This window comes from Phoenix dactylifera, chromosome 7 (genome assembly GCF_009389715.1).
Source record: "Phoenix dactylifera cultivar Barhee BC4 chromosome 7, palm_55x_up_171113_PBpolish2nd_filt_p, whole genome shotgun sequence".
Taxonomy (NCBI): domain Eukaryota; kingdom Viridiplantae; phylum Streptophyta; class Magnoliopsida; order Arecales; family Arecaceae; genus Phoenix; species Phoenix dactylifera.
This window is the reverse complement of record NC_052398.1, coordinates 9,682,436-9,704,581: the sequence shown is the minus strand read 5'-3', so window position 1 is coordinate 9,704,581 and position 22,146 is coordinate 9,682,436. Positions and strand designations below refer to the sequence as shown.

Genomic DNA, 22,146 nt, shown 5'->3' with positions numbered 1-22,146 from the left:
AAAGTTTCGTTGGACCCGATCCAACAGGAAAGTTGGGCCAATGGGATACAAGTTGAGCCCAACCCGAGATGCATCCTTGTACAAGAACTTGGTCACAAGATCAACTACAAGAAACCCAGAAGGATAGTCCCACTATGACCAACCACACTTGGATCAAGGTATAAGAACCTACTACTTGTAGAGAAATAAGCTTCATTTTTCAAGTCATTCCAGATTCAATTACATATAACTAAGTAGTAATTCAAATAAATGATTCAATGAACAGTGAAAAAGAAGAAGGTGCTAGCCTTATCTTACTAGTAAAACCACTTAGTCGGTTATGCCAGAGATCTGAGTTCAATTTAAAAGAGAAAAAGGGATCAAAAAACAAACGTAAATAATGGAACAAGCAAAATTGTTATCATCAATGGCACTAATAGGTTACTGCAATGACCAAGCATCCAGATTCTAAAATTGTTGTTCGGTTCATATAAAACTTAAAACCACATCATCAGCTAAGGTCTCTTTATCCTAATAAAACAGCTTTCCCTACTTACTAGTCCAATATTTTTGGTAAAGAAAACATATTCATGATGCATCTATCCATATGGCACTGCCGTTAAACTCGGTCTGCATGCTAATGCAGCGGAATATACAAGACTGCTCTCCCACGTCTCCATCAGCAGGAAAATAGGGTGAAAATGGCGTCCAGCTTCACCTACAAAGAGAAATAATAATAGATTGGTAAGCTTGACGGCGACTGGACAAACACGAGGCATTTATGCTGCAAAATAGATCTACAAAGGAGTGAGATAGCGTAAAACATTTTTCTGTCGGAAGAATCTCGTAGAAGAAATACATCACCTTCTTCTCAACGGTAACAATGGAATGGAAAGGCTACAAATGCTCGCTCTCTTAACATTGGAAGTGAATGCAATCGTTCCCAACACCATCAGTATTCCACGTTTGATGTTAAAAACGTCAGGAAGAGAAACAGTGAATGCTAATCATGCGCTAGACTAGAAAGAACATTGTACTTCGATGACCACTACAGGCTGAGCTAAATCCTAGGGATTCCACCGGACGTACATAACATTGAAGATTTCTTGCAATGGAATTTAAACGAGCGTGCCCCCTTGGGAGTCCAATATATGCCATCATCGTACTCCGCATCGGCCTCGTATAACAGAGATATAGTCCTGTTTGTATCCCTATATTCTACGAATATGAATACGAATATAGATATTAAATAGATATCAAAAATTAATATCCATATTTCGTCTCTATATATACATACATATATATACATACATACCTAAATACATATACATATACACATGCATAGTTACATACATACATACATATGTATATGTGTGTGTATACACACATATATATATATATATACATATGTATATATGTGTATACATACACACATATATATATATATACACATAGATATAAATCATATATTAAGCATATACATATTCATCCTGACTCCATATACATACAAGTTGGAAGCTAGTTATATCTATATTTTTCTACCTTAACACGAACATAAGTCGAATATAAATCGAATTTTTAGTAAAACTCAATAATGAAAAATAATATTAATTTTATAATAAAGAATCTTAATTCACTATGTAGATTACATATCACGAAAGATAACTAAAAGTTTAAAACATGATTATTAAAACCGCATGGAGACTGACTTAAAAAAGAGTCCAAATTATTAGCCCGACCGAATTTCATTAAAATAATAAGTATTAAAATTGTTTAAAATAAATTATAATATAAAAATATCAAAAATAATTTTTATCAAATATTATTATTACTTTTTAATTATAACAAAAATAAAAAATAATCATCAATTACATTTTTTATAGAGAGAGTGCAAGAAAAGTATATATAAATATATTGTACAAAGAAGTTACTAAGATTTCTAAATATTTTAGCAATAAATTTTGAAAATACCTAAAAATATTTTTTTATTTTTTATAAAAAATTGAATATATTAAATGATTATTTAACAATATCAATACTTTCAATAGGTATAAGAACAACCTACAAAATTAGGAGGTTGGGTTTGTTTCTTCGACGTGTCTCTAGTTTAGTCTTATTCATGGGCTGGATGGCCCACCAAAGCTCGAAGCATTTTGGATGGGCTTGGGCATGGATTTTAAACCCGACGAGTTGGGCCAGGCATAACATATGAGCCCATCTGTTAAAACCGGCCAAGCTCGAGTTTAGCTATACCTGACCCAAATTTTATATAACATAGAACATATACTTATGTCTTAGAAATATGGTTGAAACCAAATTGGATACGGATCGAATACCAGTATGTCCATATCCATATTTGTTTTATTTAACAATATAAATACAAATACGGATATTAGTTGAACGCAAAAATTTATATCCATATTTATTTTAAACGGATATTGATACAAATCGGATACTAAAAATATGGATATAAATATAAATTTAAATAAAATAACTAAATTTTATAACCATAAAATCAAAAAAAATTAAATGAATGATAAATCAAGTTAATAGCATGTTAATTAGGTTATATATTTCTCTTAAAAATTCATGAGTACTATATAAAATTAAATAAGATTATAAATATAATAAAATATTCGGATACCAATCAAATAGTTGTCTATTCATATTCATATTCACATCCGTTTTTTTTTTTATGGATGTGAATATGAATATGGGTATTAATCGGATAATCAAATTTCTATCTATATCTAGACAGATTCGGATATGAAAACATATCAGACGCAAATTATCCGATCCACTTTCACCCCTACTTAGGAATATGGTTTTGGTCACAAGAAAAATAAATAAATAATAAGCCTCGCTAACACTCCTTATAACAACCATAAACATAAGTTCATGGGCCTTATCAATCACTTTCAAATATTTAATCTTTGCAAATACATTTTTATATTTTTTTAACTAAAAGAAAAATCTAGGAAGCCTGCGATCCAACCCAAGGCCCGACTCAAAGCCCCAAGCCCAAGTAAGTACTAGGCTCAAGCCTGAAAAGTAGGCTCGAAGTCCAGGCTGGGTTAAGCTCAAATCCGACCAATTCAATTATATCTTTTGCTGAGCCTAGCCAGCATTGCATCCTAAGTTCTGGAATCCTAAGTTTGAATTTTACTGAACATCCTCATCCAAATCCAAAAAAAAACCTAAAATCCAAATTTGAATCTAGGTCGGACAAAAGTTATAATAAACATGAATTAGATGAGAGCAAAATAGCTTATGTTCAAGTACATCATGCCATGAAACCATATCCACTCCCGCGTAAGCAAGTAGGTGCTAACACCACTCCTGTATAAAAAGATTCGTGGTGGATCTTGTTCGATGCTACGATAGCGAATCCAGAAAACATTTAACAAACAACCATCGAGAACTCAACTTCCACCTTCGGTTATGGTTGTTCAAATCTTGTTCGATGCCGCAATAACAAATCCAGGAATCATTTAGACGTCGAGGGCACAAACATGCAGAATTTCGAATCCAGGAATCACTTAACAAGAACCTGGGCACGTAGATCAAAATTTCGGATAAGCAAGTAGATCAAAATTTCGTACAAGCACGTAGATCATAATTTCGGAGAAGCAATGCAACACATCGGATGAAACCGTGCTTCCGACGGGGGCACGTAGATCAAAATTTTGGATAAGCACGAGAGATGAAAAGTCGCGTTGTGCCAACTTACGCATGCAACTGATAAAGCTTGGAGGCATTTAAGCGACGTCCCATCTCAAATTGGTGCCCTCAACCGTTCACATTTCGATCGTGTTGCAGGCAGGGGAAACGCCACCTTGGTGAAGCTCCAGAGCAAGACCACGTCACGTTATTCTCTGAGAGACTGGCAACGATGATAACGGACAAGGGCACAAATGCCTATCGTCTCATCTCAGGGTTTACTCTTAAGAATGTTCCTAACCCTAGCCTGCCAATTTACGCTAAATGTACTAGTTAGTCGCATCCGCTAGGGCGCAAAAGAAGAATTGCATACGGAGGCTACAAATATATCCTAACCATGGCAAAAAAAAAAAAATTGGCCTCTAGTAAGAGCTTCTCTTTCGAGGCCTTCCAAAAAATCTGGGAATAGCAATGCCACGTTTGTCTTTCTCTTCTCTTTGGAGATCTTATGGACTCTTGGCAGCCGTGCATGTGTTTCAATAAGAATGCCACATATTGAATGGTTGGACGAAGAGTACAAGAGCAAACGGGTGCTCAAATGCATGTTTTTTTCTGGGAAAGGAAGGGTGGCCACCACCAGCAATATAATTACGTAGTTCCGGTTGTTGAAAATACACCATCAAACCCGGAATCTCTGATTGCTTGCAAAAAGGGCGTCACCACTATAGCGCGTCCTACGTTACCTGATCCATTGGTTCACTTTGTTTGATCTTAGGTTTGAAAATTGAAATACCCTATTTTCTAGGGAACCCGACTTTAATAATGAACCCCAGTATGACTAGAAAATACGTTTTTTTAATTACTATTAATGTGTTAACAAGCAAACGAGTACTACAATCCTTGATAATAACTCGTTAAAATATTGATTTTGATAAATCACAGATGTTGAACAAGAATCATGGACTAAAAATTCATACCTTTTACAATTTTATCTAATGACCCGCACAATTTTCAAATAATTGAGATACCTTAGGATCTCTTCCCAACCTTTCAAATAATACATCAGCCCCATCCATACATCTGAACTCCTCGATCCTTCGACGATCTCACTTTGTCAAACAATGTTAACCTCTCCGAGCTTTCAAGCTCCAACCATTAATTTTGTAAGGACGCAAAGATTAAAACTCTAGTGAGACCCAAGCATCTAGCTTATCATAGGATTAGATTCCAACTCAATTGCCAATCCTATATATCTAGAGTCCTAGCAGAGACATGAAATACGTCTCTCCATGGAAAGCCATCCCATTAAAACAATTTATAAGAAATCAAATTGCAAATCTGTATGAAACGAACAAATTTGCAAAATGGGAACAAGTAATTTAGGTAAACCCGAGTCCCAGCAAAGGCATGAAATACATGCCTTCACGGAAAGTCGTCTCTTTAAAACAATATATAATGAATCGTATTGCAAATCCACATGAAAATACCGATTCGCAAAAGCATGTTTAAGGAATTCTTATTTGACAAAAATCGGAATTTGTATAGAGCTTGCAACATCAATCCTAGGTCCTGACGCTATCTTGACATTTTAGAGGGAGAAGAATGCCAAAAACATGAATCCTCGGTCAACACTACTAATCTTAGGGCATGTCTGGTGGGGAGAGTTGGACTTTGAAATGGTAATGGAAATAAGTGACTCATTCCAATTGTTTGGTTGGAAGGAGTCCCATTCTTATTCCGATTTCAAGAAAAAATAGGAACGACCCAATTCCTCAAAATCCAATCCGGACTCCTACCTGGTATTCAAATTTCATTCCAATTCCAACTCCAATCCCAATTACGAACCAAATGTGTCGAAGAATATGACCATTCTGATTCCATTCCAATTTCGATTCCATGAGCCAAACACACCTTTATTGAAAGTACTACCAGCAATGCCACGTATAGTTTGTCAATTTCCAAAAGCATGTGATAGTCAACATGCAACTAGTCTACTGTCAAATACAAAGTTGGATAAAAGAACAATTGATGCTTCCTTAGTCTCCTCATGCTCAAAAGAACAACTAGTAGAAAGTTAGGCAACGCAAAAATGAATACTTGTAAATACAATTGTCCCACTAATTTGATGCTACAAACTTAACATTTTCCATCAGATATTCTTCTACTTACAAAGAAATGAACGCACCCAACTTGATGCATGCATATCATCGCAAATGTGAGTTGGTAACGGTTTGCCGATTACCATCTCGACACCTTTAAACTTCACCTCTTTCAACTAGTCTATAAGTCCTATCCTCCTAAAACTTCCCCTTTTAGTCTCAAGTGGCCTTGGCATGAGCCATCCCAAAACAATGCTGATGGAAGTCCATGCAAGTTCACCTTAGGGGAAACATCTCTCCTTGCCTCTAAACACAACATTCATGTCCTTCTATATCATCCAAATCCACAACTAATTATAGTTTTCCTTCACTTAGCTGCATCTGCTGCCTTGAGTTCAAGCAACAAGTTGAAGCCTCTAAAGGAAATTTACCCCTTCCTACTAATACTATATGTACCAAAACCTTACTAGTCAAAATCTTTTGCTTAACATGACCAAGCAACTCTGGAATCTAATGCCCACATCATACAAAACCAAATGATGGCTGCCCATGACTTCATTTTCAACCACCCAAGCGATCTAGGTTACTCCTAAATCAACCTCATTTTCCTATATAACTGATATAAACCCACTTTGCCACTATCAGTTAGCGCAAATACATCTTAATTGCCCTGAAGTGATCCATATGGTATCATGCCCTCCAACCATCACGCTAGCACATGACAGTTGCATGCGAACCACTTGCAATAAAATATTTTAAGGCATCATCCTCGTCAACTTTCCCATCACTACATATTATGAACTAATGCACTGGGGTACCCAGAAAAATATTAACATCTAGAAAATTACAATGGATAAAACCTTAATAGTTTCCATAGGAAGTACATAATCGTTAGTAGAAAATTAACAAAAACACTTGCCTGAAAGATAACATGATGCACAAAGAGGAAGAGGACCGATCAATGAATTACTCGAGAAAAGTGAATGAGGACCACAGAAAATCTGTCAGATCACAAGCCTCTATGCCATTTTCATTTCACTTTATTCAAGTATTATCAAGACTGAAGCCCAATCAAATGAAAATTCCCTAACAATACCAGCAATCATAACTTATCCTTATGTTAGACTAAAATGAGTACGCTAAGAACATAATAATAATGGCTATTTGACATAACTAATGAAGCTTTTCTAGTTTATGTACATATTAATTCTTAAAAAACTTTTTGTATAGGCATTTTCCGATATCCTGAATTCAACTATCAGGCTGCATTTGGTTCAGGGGAACGAGAATGATGGACATGGCAAAAATTATGCCTATAAGAATAGTTATGACAGAAATTCCATTTTTTATTTGGTTGCCATATTTGGAATAACTTTTACAAGAGGGTTTTTGTCCATAAAAAAGTAAAAAGTAGGTATAAAAGATGCCTTTATACCAAAAAATAGCTTATGACAGCTCTCCTTTGGAATACTTATGGCTGTCATCGCACATTGACCAGCACAATTATTCCTACATTATGCCTGTTTTCCAATGGCTCTTTTGCATGCATAAGGCTTGGAATCCGTATGCCTGCTTTACACCTGAAACAACGTTGCCTACAGTTAATCTAACAAGGTGGCATAAAAAATAGGTCCCAGATGCCCATTTGAGACTCGATTCGCCCTCCATCACAAAAAGGGAAATGTTGATTCAATCGACCTGGAAACACAATCCTGGTAAGAGCTTTTCATCATACCCTGCGAGATTGAAGTCCTTTACCTCAAGAAACCATTTGACCCGCCAACTAACTCCTCAAAATCTTGATTTTTAACCCAAAGAGGCTATTACCTATAACCCTTCCTGTCTATTTCGAGAAGGGAGGGTAAGAACTTGGAAGAGGCACAGCTAAAAAAGGGTCATCTTCGAATTACTGACGGAAAAGGGAATGGCGAAATAAGTATCCACAATCATAACATGGAGTGCTCAAATCTTTATCGTTTGTTGCATCCTCACACCATGGGAAACTCACGAAAAACGTTATGATTAACTCAAGGTCAAGTTTTTAGCGCGTTTTGCTCCAGCCAAAGGCAGATAAAAAGTTTTTAAAAATTTTGTTTGACATTAATTTTTCATAATTTTTAAATTCATTGTTTCTATAAAATATAGGAATCCATGCTAAGTTGATATACCTCCTTAGGGGCTAAATATTTCAGTATATTTGAAAAGACAATGTATCTGTTGGAATAAGGGAACATAATGGAGCTCTACAATCACCAAAAGTCTTGCTGTGAATACAAAATTCGTAGCAAACTTATGTAGGATAAGCAGGAAACCTTGAAGATATAATAATGGGAATATGAAGTACTTTGGCTGGCTATCTCTACACACTGAAACTAATTGAGACGGAACAAAGCAAACTAACTGCTGGCAGAGCTGCTCATCACAAGCATGCTACCTTCACAAACATGTTAACAGATCAGCTCTCCTACCAATAAAGCTCTTCTACGGAGGTGGGGCCCCAGTAAACAAGAATGTAGACCTTCATTCCCCATGTTGATTAATTAAGGTCTAAATACGATTCAGACAGCTGATACGTGAGAATGATGGTAACTAGATTAATCTTGTTTGAATGGTGGAATTTGTATATTACTAGTATCACACAGGTCTAATGAATGTAAGAGGAAGTAAGGACAACGTCACTTAAAAAGGGGGGAGGGGCAGTTGGAGGGAGTTTGGAACTCTTAGATTCACCGATGATATAGCCGAGGCAAGAAAAAAAGGGAAAGGCTTTGAAGGCTCCCCAACACCGCATCCTTTTCTCAAGAGTCCAACTATAAATGACAGTCGTACAAAATAGAGTGATCCCTCCTACTTCTCCACTAAGTTACTAATTCATTAGAAGGTAGAAGTTCCTTGAACTAGCAGGATATCGATCATGCTTCCTTTCAATTTAAATACCTATGGTTCTATTAAGATTGATTTACCATTTGACGAAATTACGAAAAGCATATTGAGAATGCAAGAAAGCTTCAAGACTGGGAGGAAATCATATATAAAGTTGTACGAGCATTCATCAACAAAAGGTTGATTTCTCTACAAGATTTTAAGTTCTACTGAGGTGACCAAATAATTTGGTTAAAGAAGCATGGTAAGAGAAACAATGATATAGAAGAAAAAGAATCAGAATGAAAGACAGTTCAAAATTTTATGCAGCAACGCTTTCATTTGAACTGCTTTATGGGTTGTCTTACATTTATACACATAAAAAACAAAAAAAAAAATTGCAACATTCTCAAAATAAAGAAAAAAAATTCTAAAACACTTTTAAGTAGACCCAGGAAAAATGAAGTTCTCATCCAAGTTTTTAGTAATCCAAGGACACATAAGCCAGTGTCAAAATTGACCATGCTTTTTCTTTTCTGTCATGCAAATTACTGATTGTTGAGTATTTGGCCAAAATTCTATCTCAATTGGCACAAATACATTTAAGTTAGTTTTGTAAAGTATACATGCCTAAAGGGACACAGCATTTCAACAATGATTGATCTACACCTAGAAATATGCTTATTGCTTAACATTAGGCTCGTGCCATATCAACCAAGCATTTCAAAAATTTCAGTGTGTGTGCCAAGCATTTTAAATAATCATCATAACACCATAACTCAAGGAAGAAACATAATTCAAAGACCAAACTTTTGAAGGCAGATATATAACAACTAATTCAAGATCAAATTACATAGCACGTTATAGGCATATATAGATGACACAAGAAACCAACATTCTAAATTTTACATTGCTAATAAATTAATACTTTCATGACATAGCTTTCAAGAGTTAATGTCATTGCACCCCACGGATATTTGTTAGTTATTAAACAGATTCTAGAGTACTTAGAAAACTAATTCAAGCATATAGTAAATAAAAAAATCTTATTAAGTTGTGTTTCATTGTAACTATGCTTCCTTCTCAAATCTTAGGATGATGATAATGATGACGACGAGTAATAGAACATTTAATAACTACGTATTTTATGCTCTTATACACTTTATGATTTAATAATTCAAGCATCATATCAAATTATCATCAACTTTATAGCAGCAATGCTTAATTTCCCACAAACCAACTGATGGCATCTCTAGCTTCCTGCTATATAGACATTATCCATTCCTTTTCCCCCCTTCATATCATAAAATAAAATTGGAAAATTATTATATAACCTAGTATCATAAAATACAACTGACAGGCATTACATAATCTATATGCTGGCTTTCTTAGGAGTTATTTGATTCATTCTCCAATAGAATGCTGCTAACAGTATAATCATATTTTAGACACCTAAAATTAGACTTCAGATCAATATTTCCTCTAATCTCCAAATTAAACCAAATGAAACTAATTAAGAACAGAAATTTTCCTAAAATACTGAAGACTCCTTTGATAACTTTGCACAGTACACTTTTCATTTTAAAACCAATCAAAAAATATGAGATTGAAAACATCATGGTATTTGTAAACCTAACAAGTACTTGGATTGCCCACACCCCTCACTTCATTATGAATCATAATAATACTACTAATTTCCAGTAGTAGACATGAAAGGGGAAAAAAGAAGCATACCATAGAAAACCAACAATAGCCCGTATTTCAAACTCACATAAAAGTTATAATCAATACTCAGTAGAAGACAAAAACTTTTGAGAGTTTTATTATCAATATAATGGTAGTCAATCATCAAAAGTATTTTTCATTTATCAGTGAAACTTGTTGAAAAAAAAACATGTTCCTGTTATGATAATGTCATAATTGTATTTCTGAAAGCACAACTGATGAGAAATAATGTCACCTGAAAATAATGAGATCATAGAATACAGACAAGAAAAAAGAACCAATAACTAAACTAAATGCACCTAATAGATACTAATTTCGCAATGGCATCGAAGAGTTACTACTAAATTAAGAAAGAAACTTCAGCATATCATTAAATCAATAAAATGCAGGTGATAAGAATACCTGCCACACGAGAACATTTCTCAATGTTGATTCCCGGGCTCTTGCACAGCTTGAGCACTAGCTTGCTGCTGTTGTTGAAGTTGTAGCAGTAAGCTGGCAGCAAACTGAAGGGTTGACTGGTATCGCTGGTTCTTATCAGCATCGCTACCTGACGTACTTGAACCAGACAAAACAGTTTGTGGCTGATGCCCTTGAGTAGGTGGCATGGCAATTTGGGGCTGGGGCAGATTTCCAATTTGATCGTGAGTAGAAGAGGAAGGGGGTTTCAACTGCTGCTGAACTGCTTGGTTGAATACACCAGCAGGATTTGTTGTCTGTAACATGCCATAGTTGCTGTGAGAAGTGAAAGATCCTGGAAATTGTCCACCTTGGAATGGTATTGAATAATTATATGATGGTCTGGTCAGAATAGATGGAGCCTCTGGCATGTTTAAAGCAGGGTTTTGAGCTTGTGTGCTACCAACAATAGGTTCTGCAGAATGATCTGGTCCACTTGGAATGTTAGCATATGTTGGAAAGTGAGAGCTGAGTGGTGCCTGGCTATTAAACTGTTGACCTAAATGCTGTGGAAGATAGCTTGTTTGCTCTAGGGGAGCATTAGAAACTACCGCTTGGTCTTGTCTCCATCCTTCAAAAGGCATTGATGCAGCATGTATCGCAGAAGCAGAAGATGCAGCTGGCCCATTAGTAGAGCCTGATGGCATTTGAACAGTCCCAGCAGCCGATGACTGATTGTTTCTGGGAATCAGAGATGCTAAAGTAGATATTAGTTCAGGAGTCAAGGAAACCCCCACCTGGGAAACAGCAGTAGAATTGCCAGCATCATCCAGGGAAGCTGATTGTGCTGTGCTTGGTTCATCAGCAAGCATCAACAGTGATTTCCCAACACCTGAATGATGCATTGGCTCCCCATACACCGACCTATTGTAATCAACTTTTAAAGCTTGATCTCCATTTTGTGGGACAGACTGATAACCCTTCTGTGAATTAGATGCCTCTTGTTGATCAATGTAATGGGATGGCAGGAGAGGAGTTGCTAGTTGTGGTTGTTGTACCGCGGCATTAGTTGATTGTTGTGGCAATTTCAAAACAACACCATACAGGCGCTCAGGACCAGAAAAATTCAATACCTTGGTCAAGAAATCTGATGGGGGCACCAAAAATAGGGTAGTCCCATCATCAAGCTTTGCAACCCCAGCACGATTTTTTAAGCCCAGGTAATGGAGAAATTCAGTGTAAAAAACAAAGTCATCCTCGCTGTCAGGTAGGAAGAAGACAATGTCAAAGCCAATGGCATCGGCATAGTGCTTTGTGAGCATATCCAATCCCGTTCTAGCTGAGCAATTAACAACTTCAGGGCTGCCAAAAAAGGTTCATATGACAATCATCATAACAGATAACCAATTTTTTTTATAAATCTACTCATGAATGGGCTGGGGAGTGTTCAAACTTACAATGGAGAGTCAATGCCCTTTCCTACTGGCACGCACCGAGCGTGACAAACAGGAGTTCCACCTTTGGCAAGAATACCACGCCAACAATGGTCACTATCAGGAGAAGGATGAAGCTCACCATAGCCACGAACAACTGGACTTGGACAATTTTGACCGGAGGCACCTCTATCAGGTTGAGAAAACCCAGAGGGGTCTCCAAAACCCCCACTGTCCAACCTCGTCGCATGAAAGAAAGCGCTATCAGTGGAAGAACCATCCATCCTTAATTTTTTAGGTTCCCTAATGTCGAATTCATCCCATAAACCTGGAACGGGTCGGAAAGGAGGGCGCATACTTGGTGGAGAAGGAAGAATACCAGGTGCCAATGGAGATCGCCATCCCCAATTAGAAGGCATGGTAGTGCCACCAAAATCATGGAACTCTGGACTTCCATGACAAGGATCAAATCCTTGTGGTCCAAATGGCCTCATTAAAATACCAGGTCCAGGCATGCTATTCGGAAGCAAGGCTCCAGGAAAACTATTTGGGGCTATTGCACGACCAGGACCATACAATTCCAAAGGTCCAATAGGCCCTTCAGCAAAAAACATCTCTGGTCTAGGCCCTCTAAACCCTGGAAATGGCGGTGTATCATCCTTACCAGGTGCAAGATCACTGCTTGAAAACAGTATCTGTATTCTTGGATCATTAAAAAGGCGCCCTTGCAAACCTTCCTTGGCACGCCTAGCTTCATCAATGCTTCTGAATTCAACAAAAGAATAGTTCCTCGATGGAAAGCACTTGATCCTCTCAATCTCACCAAACAGAATCATGGCATTATGGAGCTTCTGCTCATCAATCTGTACTGAAGGGGGGTATCCAATCCAAAGAACATTGGTTGGGTAGCCGTCTCTTCGTCCTCCATAAGGCTGAGAAAGTTTGAACAAATGCAAAACAAGAAACAGCTTATAAGATGGAAAAACTTCTAATCTGAAGTTCGACTGAAAAGAACGGGGTAAAACGTGCCAATCAATATATGTTAAGAATTGACTTTCTGGTTCAAGGAATACCATATGCCTCTTGGGCCCATGATAGGAAGAATCATGAAAACCTCTTCCATCAGGTGGCAGCAACCGTTCCTGCAGCCCCAAACCCCGACTGCCGAACTGTCCATTTCTTGAGTCTCGTTGGTCAGGCCAATCCTATAGTCATGATGAAAATGATATCAGGACCACAGCAGTACAACAAAGGTAAACCAAAAAACAAAGAAACAAAAGTCACTAACTTTAATTAAAAATATTGGATAACAGGCATGCAAGCAATATAAAATATGGGAAAACCAACACTATAACCAACACCTTTCTAGGAGGTTGTGATCTCTGAAAATCAACACGCAATTGTTCACCACCTAAACGCTTTCCATTCATGTTTTTCTGAGCAGCAATAGCATCTTCAGTCTTGTGATAGTCAATAAGCGCAGAGTTTCGATCCCTGAGGAATCTGTGCTCTTCAATCTTCCCAAACTTCAAAAATTCATCCTCAAGTTGTTCCTTTGTGACAGATGAACTGATTCCTCCAATCCATAAATGCTTAGCTGCTTTTGCCTGGAACCAAAAAATTAAAAGAAAATTCTCAGTCCATTTTTCATATGTAATTTTCCACCGCAAATGACTGCAACATGTGGAAGAAAATCTTCAATCATAATCTATAGGTATTTTAACATATCACTATATTATCATATTAACTTAACTAAAACTTACAAAGAGGGGAAAAAAACCCATAATTGACAGGTCTTGTCTCGTGTATATGGGTCAGCTATGCATTTCTTGTGTAAAAAGGATTAATGGGAGAAGGCATGAAAAGGATGAAATCATCAATTAGTACATGAAATCCAAAACTTCATCTGCCTATAGTTTTGTTCTGGTTATTTCCAATTTGATTTCCTATAGCATATAAATATGCCCTAACTAAGTCAGACTTAAAAAAGTTTAAAACGTAGCAGACTATAATAATGAATGGATGAAACACTTGCTTACTAGCAATCAAATAATTAAAACAGAACGGCAAAAAGCAGATCTTCCTTTACAACAATTCATATTTAGCCAATTCTTAACCTTTTAGAAGTTTAATTACAAGTGAAAGCAGATAAGCTTGGGCTTCACATGACTACTATGACTTTTTCTTATGAATGTGGTTTAGCTATAAGTACAATAGGCTTATTGCAGAAGTATGATATTATAATAGAATTCAACAGAACTAAATATATAATGTAATCGAATCACCTGCTCAGTATAAAAAGTCGCAACACTCACAATAATGCGTCTTTCAAGCTACAATACCCAAACATCAACGTAGACAAAGATATTATGCAAAAAACAGACAACATGATATCTAACACATCGCTCTGATGTCCAAAGCAATGATGCAAAAAAAAAAACTGAACAGGGTTCTTGTCCAATAGTAAAGCACGGCCTTAATAAAGTTCATATGCATTTTGACTGCACATACATCTTCTGCACAAGTGAACCCAATAACAATATAAGTAGGAGCCAAAATATTTCAATGTACTATAAAATTATAACATCGTCCAGTTTGCAAAGAAACATATCAGGCATATAACAATATGAGGTCAACAATAATATGCAATTTGACTCCGTATACTATTTTTTGTAGCTTCGGAAATGATTGAGTTTTAAAAGATCAATAATATACAGGTTTAAATTCATGTTGTGCCTCTGAACAACACTTCACCATGTAGGGATGGAGTGAGATTATGAAATTTAACTGAATACCAGCACACAAGGTGGAAAAAATAACTGATGATAAGCAGGCAAACAACTTATTTAATGCAGTCAGAATTGGATATGTTACTACTGAGATCAACAAAACTCCCACAGAATCAGTCATCATCCACTCCCATGGCGTGTGAAATCCCCGTGACTTGTCTTTTGTGCAACATGACTGGCAGCATACATGGTTTCTAGAATTATGATTGAAATAGAAAAGTCTCACATAACTAACATACATAAAAGGATCAGACAACAAATTTCTGACAATGGATAGATAGTGTAAAGTGGATTTAAAACAAAGGATTTACATCACTTATGATGTCTCCATTGGTATGAGTTAAGCAAACCACACAGCATTCTGTGTCACGCTCTGCCCACATTGGGTGCAAATGCACAAGGAAAATACACAATCCTAGCAATGTAAGCTTTAGTAATACACAAGGATTTTATATATTGGACAGCTTTGTTTTGTTGAGATTGAGAAAAATGCATGTCTGTTATTTCCAGAAACATCAAATACTATTATCCCTTTCAGATATGATTTGTTAATTTTTACGATCGTCAGAAGAAAAAAAAAGGCATGAAACTCAACATTAGTAGAACCATCATGCTCTGATAGGATCACCAAAACACAGAAGATGTATTTGGAGTTGTCAAATGTAGTAAAAAAATTACTGACACATGTTATGATGCTATGGCCATTATTCTTATTAGGAGTCGCCTCCTTGGGGCCTGGACAACTGCCTAAGCCATAGAAGGGCCATAGGTCACTAGGTAATTATAACTAAGACCATCAAGCATGAGTGCTACTCAAGTTCTGGGGACATAGCTTGGCAGGTTGGCATATCTAGACCATAATTTTATCAGTCACCCACTATCATATGTGTTTATCTATGTATAAATGTATGTTAATTTGTGTAATATGTCTCAATTCATAAACATGCATAATTGATATGCTATTAGTGTGTTTGTAGCATAATTCATACTTTTAGAGTCGAATATAAATGTATTTCACTTCGCACAGGCATTCCAAGATTTAATTCGTTAAAAACACTAGACCAAAGAACCAACTGCTGCTAAGTTGGATGAACAAAAAAGCTAAGGGAACATTACCATTAAGATAGAACAAAAATGATATATGTTATTAATTATTTTTTAATAATAGCCAGCATTTTAAAATGCGGTCTAGGAAGCCACCTATGCACCTGCATATATGATGCAGCTTGGTGATAGCATCGCATTGGGGTTGGGCCATAGGGAGCTGCCAGGCAGCTATACAGGCCGAAGTGGCTCATGTATGCAGCTACAGCACATATGAACTGTCATAAACATGGCTTGTTTGGTAAATCATTTCCTGAAGGACAAATTTGGGTATCTTGTTGAAGACCAATAGCTTAGATACTACAGATTTTATTTACCGAACAGAACTTTAAACCTAGTTATTATGTTATATCCATAAATCTTCTCTTTTTCCTGAATTTTTACATATTAATAACTGATTTTTCACTTATTAATATCTAATTTTTTGAATTTCATTATTTTTATATATTCTAAGAATGCCAACCATGAAGATTCCTGCTTATGCGCCCAATGTTGCATATGTGCTATGCGATGCATTGACTACTTGCATATGCAGGCTACATTTAAATATCTTAGTAAAAACCTTCAAAACTATTATTATACCTACAAGGAAAGTTAGGGAACCATGCCTAGCATTCCATGCACACCATACCATGCTTAAAAGCTGGCAAACACCAGCTCCTCCAAATAAAAGATTAAAAAACATTTCTTCTATGATCGAAGCTCTCCATGGAGAACCCAAACACCGCCACCCCCCCCCCCCCACCAAAATCTCTCTCTATCTAAAGTTTCATATTCCTTCTTGAAGCGCCCAACAATGGTAGGGAGGATTTCTCCTCCATCAATGATTCGAGTCAAAATAAGACCGTATTTGTTCTCATAAACAAACTACTTCATCAAATCATGGGAATCTCTAAGAAAACAAATGACTGTGGTTCTCACCTTGCATTTTTCTTCATGGATGGAGCCAAAAGCTGTTGTGACGAAACATATATATTATATATCATCACATCAACCATTAGGCTTTAAGTAATTATCATGGTTCAATCTGAAGCAATATATCACAAACTTTCTCTCATCACCACACCCTCTTAGCTGATCTCAAGATGTTTTTGAGGGGGAAAAAAAGAGAAAAAATACCAGCTCATTTGGGGATTTGGGTTTTGGGAAATAAAAGGGAGTTGAGGGTTTTTTTTTTTTTTGATACAATGGCAGCCCACACCCTACAGGTGTGGATGCAGCCAACAAAATCCGAAAACAACAAAGCAGATAAAGCACCTGGCACTGTGTCATGCTCTCTCCAAATAAAACCATCCGAATGGTGAGCCACATAGAAAGCAACCCAATCAGCTGCACCATTCGCCTCCCTATAGACGTGTGTGGCCTGATGGGCACCACACTCCTGCAATAGTCCGCGAATGTCAAGGGGAATTGAGGGTTCATATTAATGGTGAGAGGACATAGAGGAGACATGGAAGCGTAAAGATTTGAAAAACAGAGTGGAAACGAGGGTTCATGGAGAGAGGAAAAATGAGAGAGCGAGATTGAATGATGGTTAGATTTATTACAGAGTACTGTGGGTTCCTGGTTTTTTATTTTTTTTCTTCAACTTAAGGTGACATGAGAAACCGGAGAAGCTACTTTCCTCACCTAAAAAAACCACGTTCTAGCTGCTGTGGACCAATAAAACATGTGTCGTAGCGGTTCATGGAATGCTAGGCATAGCTCCCTAGCAAGTGTTCCTTATTGTTAATGAATAATCTATACAAAATGTCCACAGGGTTTGACTACAAGCACATTAATTGTTGCATTATTAAATATAGGGAAAAAATTCATAACAATTAAATCAAATTGAAGTAGCAATAGATGGTTCAGCAACTTTTATGCTAAGCTAGTTGCCTGGGCAATTGGACAGGCACTTGCGCAACTGCCTACTTTATAAGTTAGGCATTGTGCCAATAGCGGTCATCTAGGCACTTTGGCAATGTAGCACAACACAAAGAGGAATCACCAACAGAACTTGCAAATTTAATCACTTATCGATGATTAATAATGTAGTCTTTTCTATATGCAATTAATCACCCATCCAAATGAACAAATTATCTTTCTAGCGCAATCTGTTGCATTTTAACAAAGTTGTAATGGTTTTTTTTTCCCCACAGCCATGCAGGATATACATAATATCTTGCACATTCTTCACATACCATAGTTAAACAATAACAATAATATCTTCTTTGCCTTTGCAAGATAACTATTTTCAATAACCTTGAACTACTGCAATCAAGTGAATCCAAATTTGCCCTCCTCAGATCGCTTAGTGCCAATTATTCATTTGTATTAATTCATCTCAACCTATCAATTCTTAATGGTATTATCAAGATAATCATATCAAAAGCAGCCAGCAATGTTGAAATATGGTTCCATTTGAAGCATAGAGACTGGAAAGGAGAAAAAAGCATAAATTCATCTAATTGCAACTTAGCTAAGAAAGATAAATAGTTGTAGACAACAGACAGCTTAGAACTTTTTGATCCCTTCAAACTTTATGGGTGCAGCTGAGATCTACAACCCTACAACCAAATTTCTTTCAAATTAGAAACAATAACTAAATTAAAAAGGCACAACAAACACTAACCTATAAGGTATGTTGTTTTCTACCATCCAGTAGGAAAAAACTGCCTCAAAATAAGATGTTCTCAATGACTAGATAGGCACAAGACTCCGATTGCTCACAACAATCTATATGTTAAATAAAAAAAGAGCTCCACACTATATGCAGTTTTCATCCCATAAAGATTAACTTCTGAGGGGGAATTCCAATTGCTGACAAAAATTTGAGTTGTCAATAACAGAGTTTTATTCCACATGCATTAATTACTTCAGAAGGTGCACTTAAAAAGGAAAAGGTGCACTTAAAAAGGAAATTCTTTTATTAGCAACAGCACAACAAGAGTTAATAAGCTTAACAGCCTAAACCATGCTCTTAGTTAAAAATGATTTCAATTGTTCAAAACAGCTTGACTATTCAAAAGCATCTCACTAGCAAGCTCATAACAAACCACCACTCAATCACAGAAAAAGCCAACATGTGGCCAATTTGGGGGTAAATAAGTCAAAGCAGAACTCTTTGCATGTACAAATGAAATGGTGCTCAGCATGAGAACCTTAACAAAACTATCTCACTAGAAATCCAAAACAAACCACTGCACCACAAGTAACTGGTTGAAATTCAGTAGTTAAAAGAGTTTCTATAACAGTCAGTGTATCAAACCCCATACTTGCTAAACTTGCATATACACAGCATCCTATATTTCCTCTATTTCAATCTATATTATTGGTGGAAGCGGTTCAGCTCAATATTGGTGACCCATGAGTCTGGGCATGCACCTGCGAGACACACACTGATGCATGACTAGGAGGGTACGTTCATGGCCCATTGGGTGGTCTGCACCTAGCCCATCGCCTGTTTTTTCAAGTTTCTTTGCTAGCAGAACTGCCCTCAATCCTTTATATTCATCATTTATGTATAACTGGACTTTACACTTAAAAATAAATAGACTATCCTCAATGTGCTTGATAAGATGCAATTTTTTTCCATCATTTTGAAAGCATAAAGCAACTACATTCATCCATAGACAACAGGATGATTTTGCCTCCATTTGCCTTATAGGTATTTTAAACTATATAATTAGAACCTTCTTTATCAAAAAATGTGCATGGACTAGGTTCTACATATTTGTGGAGTTAGCCACACTTTAATTAGCAACTTTCCACGTTATTTGTTACCCCATTATAAGGAGTATCCTTTTGGAGAATTAGCAAAAAGAAAGCCACTCAAAACTTTCATGGTTGCAGAATTCCAAAGAAACATGCATTTCATTGTCTAGCAATTTAAAAGGTATTCAAACTCCATGTCATACATCATCTCCAAATTGACTCAACAGTTTATTGAGCAAATGAAGTGAGGAAAAAAGGGAGAATCAAAAACAACAACCCCTAAACTAGATTGCTTCACTGAGATAATTCTATCATTTTTGCAAGCTTACCATCAACTTCTAGCATTCCAATTCTTTTTTGACAACTATGAACATTCATGATTCAAAATTCCAAACGCAAAAGGCATTTCCATTCATTTGTTAATGTTTGTTAAATTTGACCAATTATGTATCCTTAATCCTAACAAAGAAGCATGATGTATTAGGGTATAATCCATCAGAATGCGCACATACTGTACAAACCACCATCAATTTCATGTCATCCACCTTTTTGCATGTGTAGATATATATATATATATATATATATATATATATATATATATATATATGCACATGTAACATTGTTTCAAGTTTCAGCCCATGCAGGGTCAGTACCAGCACCCAGTACTAGGTAAGTATGGGTGCCAGGCATATTGGCGCATATAGACTCATAGTGATATGGCTCATGATTGCTCGATACTGAGCAAAAAGTTCCTTTTAGGGTTTCAAATACCGCATAGCATGTACTGACAGAAGCACATGCCAGCCAACATGCCCCATACCAACAGCACTTAAATCCTCCTGTAAACAACATGGGGCAAGCGAGGGGCCTACTATTAAATTCAGAAAGCATGTCAAACCAGATAGAAACCTATGTTATGGCTACCATTAACAGAGCAAGAAAGTTAAATCATTACCAACAAAAAAAGGTCATGGTTTTCAGTAATAATCATTTATGGCAGAGACTCCAACACATTTCTGCTAAATTAGACGGCACCAATTATTACAGAAATTGCCATATTGTATATTCCATTAAACCCTTTGAACTTCCCTGTTAATAACCAAAGACTAATCAGGAGGGGAAAAGAATCAGGCATAGAAACCCCCCCCCCCCCAACACACACACAAAAAAAAAAACAGATTTGGGAACCATCCTTGAATAATTAAGTTCAACGATATGATTCTATCAGATAAGATATTGAACTTCCCCACCGTTTTGTTTCGTTTATCAAATCTTCTAATCCGTTTTTCTTTTACCCTTTTTTTCCAAATAAAAACACAAGAAGGAAACCAATAGAGAAACATGTCCTAATTGGAAATAAACTAAAACCTTATACAAAATTCATTTTTGGAATCATCCTCACAATCTACCCACAGAATTAACACATACGTAACGCACAAGCAGGAAAAACAAACGAATTCTCCGGTCAATCTACGTAAAATCCATATCATATTACACGAAGGGGAGGGACAAACCGGTCGTGCAAACTCAATCTTGATGGAACTCCCGTGCAGCGGGGAGCCCTGGAGGGCATCCTTCGCAGCCTTGGCATCGTCGATGCTCCGGAAGAACACGAACGAGTAGCTCCTGGCCCCGTGCATCGTGTTGCAGTCCAAAGCGCCAAACTTGGAGAAGACGTCCATGACAACCGAATCGACGGTGTCTGCAGGGATGTTCCCAACCCAGAGAACGCTCGACGAAGCCTCATAGCTGTCCCCTTCCTTGGACGGCGGCCGTCGGTGGTGGTCCGACGACCCGCCTACCGATTTATTGGACGGCATCGATGGCGCCGGAAACCAGAAGAGATTTGGACCAAGAAATCCGCAAGATGGAGGATGAAATCGGGATCGGAGAACAACGGAAAGGACGGGATTTTCCGGTGATTTCGAGAAGGAACCGCGAATTCGAGGATCGAAGAGTAGGAGAAGAGGGGAAGAAACCCTAGGGCGGCGAGCAGAAGAACAAAGGGAGAGGTGGCGAAAGGATAACAGAGGAGGAAAGAGGGTAGTGTCTGGGAACGGGGCAGGGGAGACGCGTGCTTGTTATATATGGGTATTTCTGCGTGCGTTACGAAACTATAAATGCTGTGTACGGTCGGCCGGCCAACGCAAGGTTCGTTTAACGAACCGGTCCGGTACCAGGTTGGCCGAACCATCCTGTCCAGTCCCCGTAGGGATACCTCGGCATGAATTAATCCAAAAATGCGAGTTAATGCATATGGTATATGTGTTAAACCTTAAGATAGATCGGTATGATGTTTTTTGTAGCAATGTAATTTTGCAAGCTGCATAAGATGGCCATGGTGCATTATGTTGGAAAATTTATCTTTTAAAAAAAAAAGTTTGAATTTTTAAACCTATG

General features: G+C 37.0%; 1 protein-coding gene across 3 annotated transcripts; it reads right to left on the bottom strand.

Annotated features, from left to right (window-relative positions):
* Positions 1 to 340: 340 nt before the first annotated feature.
* Positions 341 to 21,827, bottom strand: LOC103707754 (flowering time control protein FPA-like). Of its 3 annotated transcripts, none has more exons than XM_008792369.4 (6): positions 21,261 to 21,826; positions 13,519 to 13,764; positions 13,231 to 13,362; positions 12,182 to 13,089; positions 10,728 to 12,086; positions 341 to 697 (listed from the first exon to the last, which is right to left on the bottom strand). In XM_008792369.4, exons 1-5 carry the CDS (start codon positions 21,564 to 21,566, stop codon positions 10,748 to 10,750), a joined length of 2,931 nt encoding a protein of 976 aa, XP_008790591.2. In that variant the 5' UTR covers positions 21,567 to 21,826; the 3' UTR covers positions 341 to 697; positions 10,728 to 10,747. The 3 variants fall into 3 exon arrangements, with proteins under 3 accessions (XP_008790591.2, XP_038984154.1, XP_026660689.2); XM_039128226.1 differs by lacking the exon at positions 341 to 697 and adding an exon at positions 3,204 to 3,529; XM_026804888.2 differs by lacking the exon at positions 341 to 697 and adding an exon at positions 8,900 to 9,136 and having other exon boundaries at positions 21,261 to 21,827.
* Positions 21,828 to 22,146: the final 319 nt, after the last annotated feature.